Below are 12,393 nucleotides of genomic sequence, written 5' to 3'. Positions count from 1 at the left end.
TATCCTCCACTGCTGCTGCTCCCCCAGCAATTCCAACATCTGGAGAAGGTCCTGCCCACCACTCAGGTGCACTGGTGCAGCAGCACTCAGGGCTGCAGTTTGTGCACTGGCTGCTGCCTGGGTATATGAGCTCAGGAACGTCCAGTGCTGCAGCTTTCTACATACCACACTTCCAATCCTGCCCATTACCTGGGTACATGTATACAAAAGCACTAGGGCTGCTGCTTACAGTGGCCGATCCCACAACTGTACAGGAGGACTAGCTTGGTGCCCCTTCGTGTGGTATATAGACTAGTGCCCTGGGCAAGCACCTATGCATACCTAGTGTGCAGGCCAGCCCTCCACAGGTCCCTTATAAGGCTGAGAGCAGAAGGAAAATGGGGTAGTGTAAACTACTCTTTTTATGGCCCTCTTTCTTACCTTTTGGTAACATCCAGCCTGGTGAAGAGTTCTGGAGAACTTGAAATCTTGTACACTGTGTCATGCTGTTTTGGTTGGTCTTAATAGAAGTAAATACATGGACTTTGTTTTTTTTATTTTGGTTCAGATCAACTTGGCTGCCTGCAGCCTGTGTACACTTCAACACTGTAAAAATATTCCTCCTCTTCCATCACCTTGGTGAAATTTTGATTTATGCCCTAGATGCAGTTCAAAGCATACTTACTTACATTCAGCTTACTTCTGAATGATTAGCAATGTAAATCTCCTGTCTTGATTACTGCAGCCTTCTTATCCCTGCCCTTCATTCATCACCTCTTCCCAACATTCTGCTAGCCACCTATCCTGTTATCTGGACCATGTGATGCACCTCCTCAGTCTACACACTAACTCTTATTCCCTTCTGCTTCTAATGCAAGGTGTTTATACTTCCCTGCAAAACTCTTCATAGAGTTTGACCCATGTTGCCTTTCTGCCTTTGTATCTTGATACATCCCACTAGTCTTTGCTTCCTTATTTGCCCTGCTTCTTGATTTCCATGCTTGCCTCCCTTTTTGTCTTCTCTACTTTCAAATTATAGATGGAAACCTCTTTGGGACAGATTCCTGTATCTTTATTATTATATTACTCTGTAAAGCGTGACAACAGGTATGCTAAAGATATTCTAGCCAAATTGTTTTTTATTTAATAGGATAAGGTGAAACATTTCCAGATTTATTTCCGCTCAACCATTTTCTGAACCTGTATTACATTTTTGTATATAACTTAAAAGGCTTATGAAAACTGCATCTACCAAACAATAGCAATTTTGGGTTGATTGGGCCCTTCCCTTCTCTGGCTAAAATGAAATTATATAAGATGCACAACTGGGCCACATTGGTAGCTACAGATGTTGCTCCAATTGACATCTGTCAACATTAATTCATAATTAACGCCCCAAAAATGTAAAAAATCTGAAATACAGTTTTTAAATCATCTGTTTTTATTTCCACGTAGTCAGAAGAAATTTCAGCTATTTATTCATGTGTTTTGTACTCTAGATATTCAGTCTTGTCTGCCAAGGGCTGTGCTTAATAATAATTTCAAAGTGGGGCCTCACAATCATGTGTAAAAAATATAATTATCAACAGCTTAGAGAGAGAATTGTTTCCTACCACTTGTTACTATTTTTGAAGAATATAACTATTCTAGATGTGTGTGTCTTTAATCCTTACCAGGTGGCTTTAATAAGTTTATATAGGAGGAGTTCAATTTGGCTGTTATAGGAAAGTTTAAGTTCATCTCTCTCAGCCAATCCAGCTGGATCCAGAATGTTTTTCCATGATTTGTATTGTTTTTCACTTGGAAATTGTTCTAATTCAAACCTCCTCCTCTGTAAAGCTTTCTTTCTTCGTATGCCGGTTTAATTAAATCATTATACTGATGTCTGTCTCTTGATTTTATTTATTTTATTTACATTGTGGTTGTTAACTACTCATTCAGTTGAGCAAATTTTGATGGGAATAGAAAATAGTGAAGCACAATAGAATCACAAGCCTTTTTTTGTTTCCTAAGGCAGTGCCCTTTCCTGAATTTTTGGCAGGGCAGGAGGTCCCTGAGCTGGTATGGCTGTGAAGGTAGGGATCAGCTGTGATAGGTCCGCTTTATGAAGGCAGGAGCGATCTGGGAAAATACAGCATACTATTTGGAGGGCTTCCTTTGATTCTGGTGCTTTCAATGCATGTGCAAACCTTTTCTGTGATGGAGTAACATATTGTTGTCCCAGAGGCTATTCTCCCTACCCTAGCAGTAGGAGAAAGCATTGCTAGTTACCAGGCCCTCTCGCATCTATACTTTCATTAATAGAACATCAGCAACTACCTAAAGATGCAGAGGAGTTAGCCGTGTTAGTCTGTAGTAGCAAAATCGAAAAGAGTCCAGTAGCACCTTTAAGACTTAACCAACTTTACTGTAGCATAAGCTTTTGAGAATCACAGTTCTCTTCATCAGATGCATGGAGGGTAAGAAGAAACTGGTCAAATATATAGGTGGAGAGGGGAGGGGGGAGTAGATGCAATCAGTAGCTTCTGATACTGGGATCAGTTGGCTTCTGTTAAGGAAGTCAGTTACTTCTGATAATGAGATAACCATTCATAGTCCCTATTCAGTCCAAGCCTGACTGAATCAAATTTACACATGAATTCCAATCCAGCAGCTTCCTGTTGGATTCTGTTTTTGAAAGGTTTCTGTTGAACTACAGTGACCTTTAAGTCCTTGGTGGAATGTCCTGGTAGACCTAAAGATGTTCTTCCAACATCAATGCAGGGAGGCAGGATTTGCTCAAACTTAAGGTCTCCGTGTGCCTGCAGCATAAGTGGAGAAATGAATAGTCAGTTTAAGGAATGGCTTTATTTATTCGTTAAGTACAGATAGCTGTAGTTTTAACTGTTAATGTTAATCAGAATCCAAACACTGTCTGCTCCTGTGAAAAACCTTGTGGTTTGTGATGGTCTTCTTTTTATCCCTGTGCTTGTTGAAGTCTGTGTATTAACAATTTGAATGTAGGCAGCAACTAGTTACTAAATATTACTGACTGTGAAACTGTTTCCTCATTCACTACTGAGTAATGTACCAGAAAATCAGAGTGTTCACGAACCACATATTCTAGAACTTTCAGACATTTGTGTAGAGCATTTCCAAAAGGTCTCTTGAAATTTGCTTGTCCTGATTAACATTTCTTCCTCTTATACATCCCCAGATTACTTTGCTATCATGAGTCAATTCCAATTTCATGTTTTGGCACAGGCAGATCCATAATTATGTAGAAGGATACAGATATATTGTAGTATGAGATTAGGTACACTAATATAAAGGGGATTTATTTGTCTGAGTGCATGTTAGAAGCCTGATATCTGGCTTTGAAAACTATGCTTCCTAAATAAAATATAATTTGAAATGCATCCCTTAATTAACAGAGAGTGATTTACAATAAAAACATTGCTGATTGTATTCTACATTTAGGAGTGAGGGGGTCTTTCCCCCTAAAACTAACAAAACTAACACTTTGTGCGTGTTTTATTCCATAATATCTTCAAATGTCATTATGCTAGATTTGACTTGAGGGCAGCTAAGCCAGTTTTTTTGCCATTAATTTTATTTTCAAAGACTTCAGTTACTGGCTGAGTCATATGACTAGCATTGTAGTGTCAACAAACAGGTCTGCTCAGAACTAATGCTACATTTGTACTATAAGACAGCTATTTATAAGCCATAATGCTTCCAGTTGATAGTATAAGATGGCACTGTGGCACTATAATTATTTTACTGTGGAACTCCAACAAATGTATTAAGTGCTACTAGAAAGATATCCTGTTTCTGCATAATGGGTGAATCTAGCCAAGCTGCTGTTTATAATTTATTTGTTTTTTGAAGAGGTTGGATCAGCATTGGCTCTGCATAGCAACCAAGTGCATAACTAGCAAACAAATATATATTTAATTGTTTCTCCCCAAGAATGTGAAATTTTAAAAAGCCCAAACGGCAGGGCTGCACAGCAGAAACAGTGCATCTCTAGTAATGATGTCATTGGAAATAGATAAACCGCCTGTGACATTTGTATGCAACAATTGCAGTGCCAACAGGTGCATTGTCTTGGGATAAGTGGGAAGATAACATTTTCCCAGGTGCAAAATAAAGTGGATCCAATAAGGAAAAAATGTAATACTTCTGCAAAAGAAGCACAATCACAAAAAGGGGTTAGATGAATGGAACAAACTTCATTTCTTGGCTTGGTGGGGTAACATCATGAAAGGTGAACGTTCTCTTTCTCTAAAAGAACATTCTGGACTGGGTTACAACTGTGCAGCTGCATAATATGGACTTTCTTTTGCTAATAGTTTTTTGCATACCCAAATATTCCAGAGGTGCTGTTCTTAATTACATTGGTGAAAACTTGTATTTTCATGAAGTTATAAGGTTTCATGTTTTCCCTTTAAATTATTCATAGATGTGAAGGGAAACTATGGGCACATGTATACTTGGTAAAATCAGTCTTTTTTTGAAGTAAGTCTTTGCAAAATAAAAACAGGTGGTTGTTTATCCAGTTGAATATAGAGGAGACAGGTCTGAGCCACAGTAGAAGAACTGATTATTCTGGAGGGATGATCCCAGGCAAGGGCATAGAAGTAAGAAAAGAGGTGTTTTTTCTTTTGTCTAATGCATTTGGTGCAGAAGTGTAATAGCATAACAATACAATTATGCCCCCTCCTTGAAAATAAACCATCTTGTACTGGAAAACACTTTTGCACACAAGGGGCTAGTTATATCCTGCCATTTTGTTCCACTGGTGCCTGTGTGTTTTACTGGCAGAAGTCATCTTGAGCTGATGAAACAAAAATGACCTCTTGTTTTCATATTACAACTTCTTGGTTTTTACATTGCATAGCAGTGTTATTGTGCTTTTATTTTATTTTTTAAAAAGCTAAATGGCCCTGAGCAGCTTGTTCGGAGAACATAATGTAGAAACAATGATCTGTTTGACATAATTTTCTCAACCTTCTTGCCTTTAAGGTCCTTCCCTATTTTTATCCTTGTAACAACTTGACAGAACCTTTTTGAGCCCAAGTGCCCAAACTGCAACACAAAACCAACTTATTTATTTCAACGTGCCAACACTGCAATTAAACCTGAATACTGAGGTTTTAGTTAAGAAAAAACAACTCATACAGTTGTCCGAACTAATTAACATCTCTCTCTCTCTCTCTCTCTCTCTCTCTCTCTCTCTCTCTCTCTCTCTCACTCTCACTCACGAGCCACGACTGAAAGTAAAGCAAGTTAAATCAAAGCAGCTTACTCTTCTTTAGAAAGCCAGCCCCAGCAGCCTGGCTGCTGCCTCAGCTTCCTGCTGCTAAAGAGACGGGCAGCAGGGAGACAGCCTTGAGGAAAAGGAATCACGTGGGCAGGGCCAAAACCCATGTGATCTCTGCTCAGAGCTACTGGAATGCTGTTCCAGGTATTCCCCCTCCAAATGATCCCTGGATCTAGCGATCAGCAACTTGGCTCGCGTGCCCACAGAGAGGGCTCTGCGTGCCAGCTGTGGCACGCATGCCATAGGTTCGCCATCACTGGTCTATGGTTTCCACCCTTTGTTCACATGTGCATTGCGGAGTTTAATTTCCCACATGCATGGTGCCACACTCAGGTTGCAGCTATAGTACTTTTGGAAAAGGGCCTTCAACCTTCCCTATGCATCATTTTCCAGAACCTAAGATGGTCCTGGGGGGTGCTGTTTGACCTGTTAGAGAAACCCACAAGTGTATATTTTTACAAGTGCAAAGTCACCAGCAGCTTCTATTGTGTTCATTAAATCAAGCAGCTCCTAATTACAAAGAAAATTTTAGCTTAAACTGCACAGTATTCAGAAGTATGTTTTATGTCATAAATATGTGGCTTTCATTAAAATCTGAATTGCTTTGTTTTGGCAACTTTAAAAAGACATCCAGATTCTTACGTTTTTTGAGACATAACCTTTGTCGTTATTTGTCAGATATTGGTGCATTTGTTTTAGACTCAGGGTATACCTATCTGGAATGTATTCAGAGCACATTTCTTAAGTTCTGTATCTTGGGGGGGGGGGTGTCTGTTCTCTATTGTATTTATTTAAACTGTATTTTGGTATTTTTGGAAGCTATTTTGGTCTCTGTAGGAGAGAAAAATAGGGTGAAAATACTAAATAACCAGCCTGGTAAGATGGCTTAGGCTGAGAGAGAATGAAAATTACTCAAAGTCAACCAATGAACTTCCAGGCTAAGAATGTGTTTGAACCTGTGGCTCCCCATTTGTAGTCTGACACTCTAATCATTACACCACAAAGGCTTTCTAGCTAAGGTCTGTCTTTGACTACTTTTGTTTCTTATAAGGTGCTCAAGTATTGATGGCAGATATGGTACGATGGTATTGGGTATTGATTTAATTTTCTACAGAAACTTTTGCTTTATTTAAAATAAACAGATAATTAATCCTTATGCTTGAAAGCATGTGAACAATGTCCAGTACTATCTCAGAAGCCAGAGAAGTTGCTGAGTTAGATTTTGAGTGGTTGGCAGTCAGGCTTCATGACAGTACATAGCAAAACCAGAATAAACTATAAAAAATTACAGAAATGCTCACAATTTGCATCATTTATGAGTGTTTACAGCCCTAGTTGCTCAACTAAGACTTATGTTTTCAGCTTCATGGTTCTGTTTTTCCTCCCATAGTTTAACATAACTTGCATTTGAAATGGTGTGATATCATTTCTCTGTGTATATTCAAATTACATTTCTGTTGCAGAGGTTTGGATCTAGCATATCAATCTCTTGGAGACTGGTCAGATTTCACTTTCTTGCTATGCTAACGGTATTGTAGTACCTTCAAAACTATGGAATTTCTTGTGATTTAAACTTTTGTGAGTCAGATCTGACCCATAACAATAAATCCAATGTTTTTTAAGGTATCATAAAACTCTTTTTTTGGTTCTGTCTGTAGCAGACTAGCATGGCTACTGCTCTGGTATTGTGTCTTTCTTGCTGAAAGCCTATTTTCTATTTGCCATAGTGTAGATTACATGGTAACCATGGAGCGCCCCCCCCCCTCTTTCTCAGTAATTCATAGCACAACTAATTTGCTTGAACCCAGCTGGTGATCATTTCTTATACATGTTCCTTAGCCAAACAATCACTACCACAGTTTTCTTTTGATGTTATCCTATGTGTCTGATGCAGACTAATCTGGAAGGATTGTTTAGTGTACCAAGGACTCCATTTCAGTAGAAGGGGCTTGATCTAAATGGTCTTCCTTTCTTTTTCAGTTCTACAGTTCAGTGATTCCGTTATTGTTTGTTTCTGTTAGGAGTCTTTGGCTTACGCAAATAGAAAGCTGGAAACTGTTCCAGGTGAAAAGGTTTTAAGAGACACCAAAGAAGAGTGTAATCAGCAAAACCGACTCAGAGAGATTGATCAGCAGCTGAAAAACCTGGAGAGGACTGTAAGTCTAAGAAATATTCTTAAAAAGGAGAAATGTTTACATTTTGTGATTATAATTGATGGGAAGGAGAAGAATTTGTTTTGTACTATCTTAATATTCTTTGTTTCAGAATAGAAAAATTACAGATGTTTCTTAGTCTTAACTGTTGTACGAAGATAAAATACTTTTAAATTGCTTATTCCTATTTGTGGGACTTCATATAGCTTGCATCATGTTATTACGTGTATATGACCTTTACATGTGTACTTCCTAATTCTAGTATTGGATCCCAGCTGAGTATACACAAGTGTGTGCTTGGGGTGATATTTAGGGAAATAGAGAAAAACAGAGAGAGGCCTTCAACTGGACTAAATCAATCTCTATTTAATACAGTAACAGAAAAGTCAGAGGGGAAAACAGATTTTTATAATGCAGTGAAATAAAATCAGAGTCACACAAATTAGGAAATGCATTGGAAAGCAGTATAAATAATTCTTAATAGAAGTGGTCGCATTAGGCTAGGTATGTCCACACAGAACCCATCCATGTATGTATGTATAGTATCTCTAGAAGATGCAGGAACAGAGAGTAGATGCAGACTGAGGAAGAAAGAACCAAGCCTGAAGCTGGGAGTGGAAGAAGGAAGGGTGGGGGGATGCAGGATGGGTTTTTGAAGTTTAGCCAAATGAGGCTAGGAGGAAAAAGAGGTGGAGCTAAGCAGGGTGATGTCCTGGAGCTGATTAGGAGTAGAAGGGAAAAGGAAAGCAGAGCAGGACAGTCTTAGTGATTTGGGGGGAAAAGTCAAGTATGGTCCTACACATCCATTTATTCCACCCAATCCACTCTGAATATGAATAAATCCCACAATGTTCACAATGCGTGTTCCTTTAAAAATGCCACACTTGTTGCATTATGACTTTATTCTGTTTTCCAGCAATCATCTAAACAATACAGAAAAGCATAAAAATAATATTTAATAGGAATATAATAACTCTAGATCCATTTGACATATAAGTTAGAGTGCATTGTATTAGGTTTGAGAAGCAACATATTCTATAAGTAGGACTAGTAGTAAGTAATATAGAAATATTTTATCTGCTAGCAGAAGTATCAATGATGCTTCATTCTCATTTTTTACTTTTGAAGAAAGTAGTAACTGATTAAAACTTCCATGCAGTCACTTCTCTGCTTCCCCCCTCCCCTCCTGCCTCACTTGGATAAATGTTTCTTTACTAACTTTGCCTAGGTAGGCTATAATATTGTTAGCTAAATTCATGACCATGCATGCATCATTTCTGAAAAAGCAGTTATGACCTACAGATAGCACTAGCTAGATCAACCATGTGTGGGTGTCATTTAAACAAAAAACCCACATATAAACATGAGGGGAATAGATTGTTTACAAAGGCCCAGGTAGGCATCTAGAACTAACAGCAGGAATTTTTCTGCTTCCAGAGAAAATTGAAATAGATGAAAACACTATCAGATATTTCATAGACTAACATAATTTAGGTGGGTAGCAGTGTTGGTTTTTGGTTAAACAGCAGAATTTGAGTCCAGTGGCACCTTTGAGACCAACAAGTTTTTCAGAGTGTAAGCTTTTGAGAGTCAGAGCTCCCTTCTTCAGACATGAGTAGGCATAGAGATCCCTGAGCCTTTATATCCCAGCCAAAGGTGACTGGAGTGTTACAAGTGAGGGCATCTGGATGTAAAAAGGTACACTTCAGCATTTGGTGAAAAAGGTAATCAATTTGTACCTGTACAAGTTTCTTTATGAGGTTGATCGTTTCCCCTTCTTGCGGCTGAATGTGGTGCCTTCCATGATGCATCATGTAATTGATGGATTCTTTAATAGGTCATATAGTCTGTCAGCCCACTGGCTGTTGGAACCCCCCAAGCATTAGATCCTGAGCATTTTCCCACACTGCCCCATAGGTAAGACTGCCTCTAAAGAGGAGTGTGTGGCTGGTACAGGGGGATCCTCTGGAGTGAGAGGAGAGTGAATGAGAGAGCCAGGGATAGAGGCTTAGAGGAACAAGGTTGAGAATGACTGTGGAGAGAAAGTGAGGGAAGGGAGAGGGGGAGAGGTTCATAAGCTACCTCATCCTGAAGCATGAGGATTGTCATGGTGGTGGTGTGAAACTAAACCAAAAATGCTAGGTTAAAGGAGTGTTGCATGCAGCTGCAATTTAGCTTTGAAAATGCTTGGACTATCTGTTGATGGATCTCCTAGCATCTTGCCTATTATATGATAAAATTAAAAGGCATGGTAAGTACTTTTAAGTCCTGTTGACTGCAGCAAGTGATTTTAATGTAATTCACTTTTCCTCAGTTACTTAAAAATAGAGGCGATCAGGAAATTCTGTTGGGGTGTATTTGCAATCCAACCATAGTCCTCCCCCACTGGACTGCTATTTGGATTGAATCCTAATGTAGGAGATATGATGAGCAGTCCAATGAGGTTCATACTTTTTAATATATTTTTCTCTCCAGCTCTTTTTTTCCTGGTATCCATGCAGACTGTGACTGTCGAGGAAAAATGTTTCTTTAAATCCCATATCTGTGGCTCCAACATTCTGGGATTCCGGGAAAAGCATGCCCACATGTTGCAAAACAGAAACAAATGAAGTAATAGAAACGACTTCAAAACTACCTCTTTGTGTGCTGGAAATCATGTGTTTAAAAGTTTTTTCGGCACATAAAAGGCTAGTTTTAAAGATTTCACTTTGTGTGTATGTGTTGCCAAAACATATAGTTGAGTATAGTTGAACTCTTCTGTACCATAGAAATAAACAAAAAATTGGAATTGCTTCAAAACCATCTTTTGCATGCCAAGTCCTATATTTTAAGTTGTATATTGTTTTGGTCAAATAACGGGTTAGTCTTTAAAAAGCTTCTCTCTTCCTTGGAAGGGCATTTTGCTGTATGCTCTTATTTCTTTATATTGTGTTGAACCTCTAATCAATTGCATAATTTCCAGGTCAGACAGGCACTATGCCCACAGTAGAACCAGCAAGCATCTCAAAATACTTCTTGGTATTAGAAGTGTTAGAAATAGTTTCAACATTGAGACTGGTTTCAAATTTCAGCTCAACTACACTCTCACTGGGAAGTGCCTACATCATACATACTTACTATAGTCCACAGTAAATTCTTTAAGACTTCTTTCATGAATCACAATCAGCTATGTAAAGTTAAAATCCATTTTTTCTATGGACAGATGGGGGAAACAGAACTTGTGTTCAAGCATTATAAAAGTAACATCAAGGCATATACTGTATTTAATATTGCAGAAGATTGAATATTTGTGACAACAAGGCAAAATATGGGTATTTACTTTCTATCTCAAAGCAAAAAATTGTTTTGTCCAATCTACTGGTTCTTGCTTATGGAAAGCTCTGTATACTTATATTATACTTATACTCCAAGAGCTGCTTCAGATGCTGCTATGGGATTGTGGCAGACCATTTGCTTTGCATGCTGAAAGCTCCAGTTCAACTCAGGTGTCTGCGTTAAAAGAACAGACGGCCCCCCGCCTTGCGAAACGATTCCAGACGGCCCCCCGCCTTGCGAAACGTTGCGCGTCGTCGCGCAGAAAACGCGAAATATCGCGTTTTCTCGCGTGAGTTTTGCGCGACGTCGCGCAAAACTCGCGCGAGAAAACGCGATATTTCGCATTTTCTGCGCGACGACGCGCAACGTTTCGCAAGGCGGGGGGCCGTCTGGAATCGGCCCAGGTTAAACAGAAGATCTCTGCATGAGACCTTAGAGATTCACTGCCAGTCAGTAAAGATAATTAAATCTTGTTTGACTAACCGGCTGACACAATATAAAATAGCTTCATATGTAGATTCATGGTACATGCACTTGATTCAGAGTATACAGAATGACAAAGGACACACAGCATACACAAAAGCTCCTCTTCAAGACAGAATTTATGTTAAACTGGGGAGCAAGCCCCTCTAAGCCCCTCTATCCCTGTTCTGCAGCAGTCTGCTACTTTTCTGCTTCAGTTAGCCTCCAGCATCAAGCAGCTACTTTATCCTCCAGTGCATGATTCCTTTTAATTTTATAAGCAATTTGATAAGTGGCATGAGTTGGGGAGGGCAGATGTCGGGAAAAAAAACACAGGGCTTGTTTGGGCTTATGGGATTATTTGGGGAGGGGGACTGAGTTGGTGGTGAAGTGTGGTGAGTAGGATAAGGAAGCAGTAGTTGCATATTCAAATGAAAATGTAAGTAGTCTTGCCTTGCCTCCTCTCTCCCTCTTCTTTTGGATCTCATTCCCATCTGAGTTGGTGGCAAAGCAGCAAAGCTGTTGTACTGTGCTGCAGTAGCAGCAACCAGTTGTACTATCTGTGTCTGTGGCAAGTATAACTGGTTGATTGGTTATAGGGGCAGCAGTAGCAGTAGCCTAGAACTGGATCAAGATCAAGCTTGGAGTTGTTCTAGTGGGCAAGTGGCAGCAGAGAAAGCAACAGTATTGCTTTGAGGATTGGGATGGCTTTGACTGGCTGGTGACAGCAGCAGCAGAGAGCCGAGGCACCCTCTGTCCTGGGTGTCCTGTTTGAGTGCAGTTATTGCTATGTGTTATATATACATGACTACATGATAACACACAAATGAGACACATAAGAGAAAGAGGGGTGGTGTACATTATATGCAAGCAGTTTATTATGTCTTGCATTTCTCTTGGGGTGCAGTTGTAATCTAAATGATATTACTTGGACGATGCTCTCCAGTTAATATGCTGACTAGCTCAAGTATACTTTGGCCAAAATAATTCTTTGGCATGTGTTCTTCAACAGCCTTGGCAAGTTCGCCTTGTAAGCTTTCACTCTTTGTATAATGAGATTGTTAATAGGGGCTTATAGAACAGTACCTATAATAATAACATACAATTTATATTCCACCCTTCAGGACAATTTAATGCCCACTCAGAGTGGTTTACAAAGTATGTCATTGTTATCCCCAC

General features: G+C 39.4%; 1 protein-coding gene across 4 annotated transcripts in view; it reads left to right on the top strand.

Annotated features, from left to right (window-relative positions):
- Positions 1-12,393, top strand: part of FSIP1 (fibrous sheath interacting protein 1) — a 123,179-nt gene that overhangs the window by 45,304 nt on the left and 65,482 nt on the right. For all 4 annotated transcript variants that reach the window (XM_054971869.1, XM_054971868.1, XM_054971867.1 and 1 more), the window contains exon 11: positions 7,306-7,440. In XM_054971869.1, the coding sequence (XP_054827844.1) occupies positions 7,306-7,440 (135 nt within the window). The remainder of the gene's footprint in view (positions 1-7,305; positions 7,441-12,393) is intronic.

This window comes from Eublepharis macularius, chromosome 2 (genome assembly GCF_028583425.1).
Source record: "Eublepharis macularius isolate TG4126 chromosome 2, MPM_Emac_v1.0, whole genome shotgun sequence".
Taxonomy (NCBI): Eukaryota; Metazoa; Chordata; class Lepidosauria; order Squamata; family Eublepharidae; genus Eublepharis; species Eublepharis macularius.
Note: the sequence above shows the minus strand (reverse complement) of the source record. Positions and strands in the feature narration are given on the sequence as shown.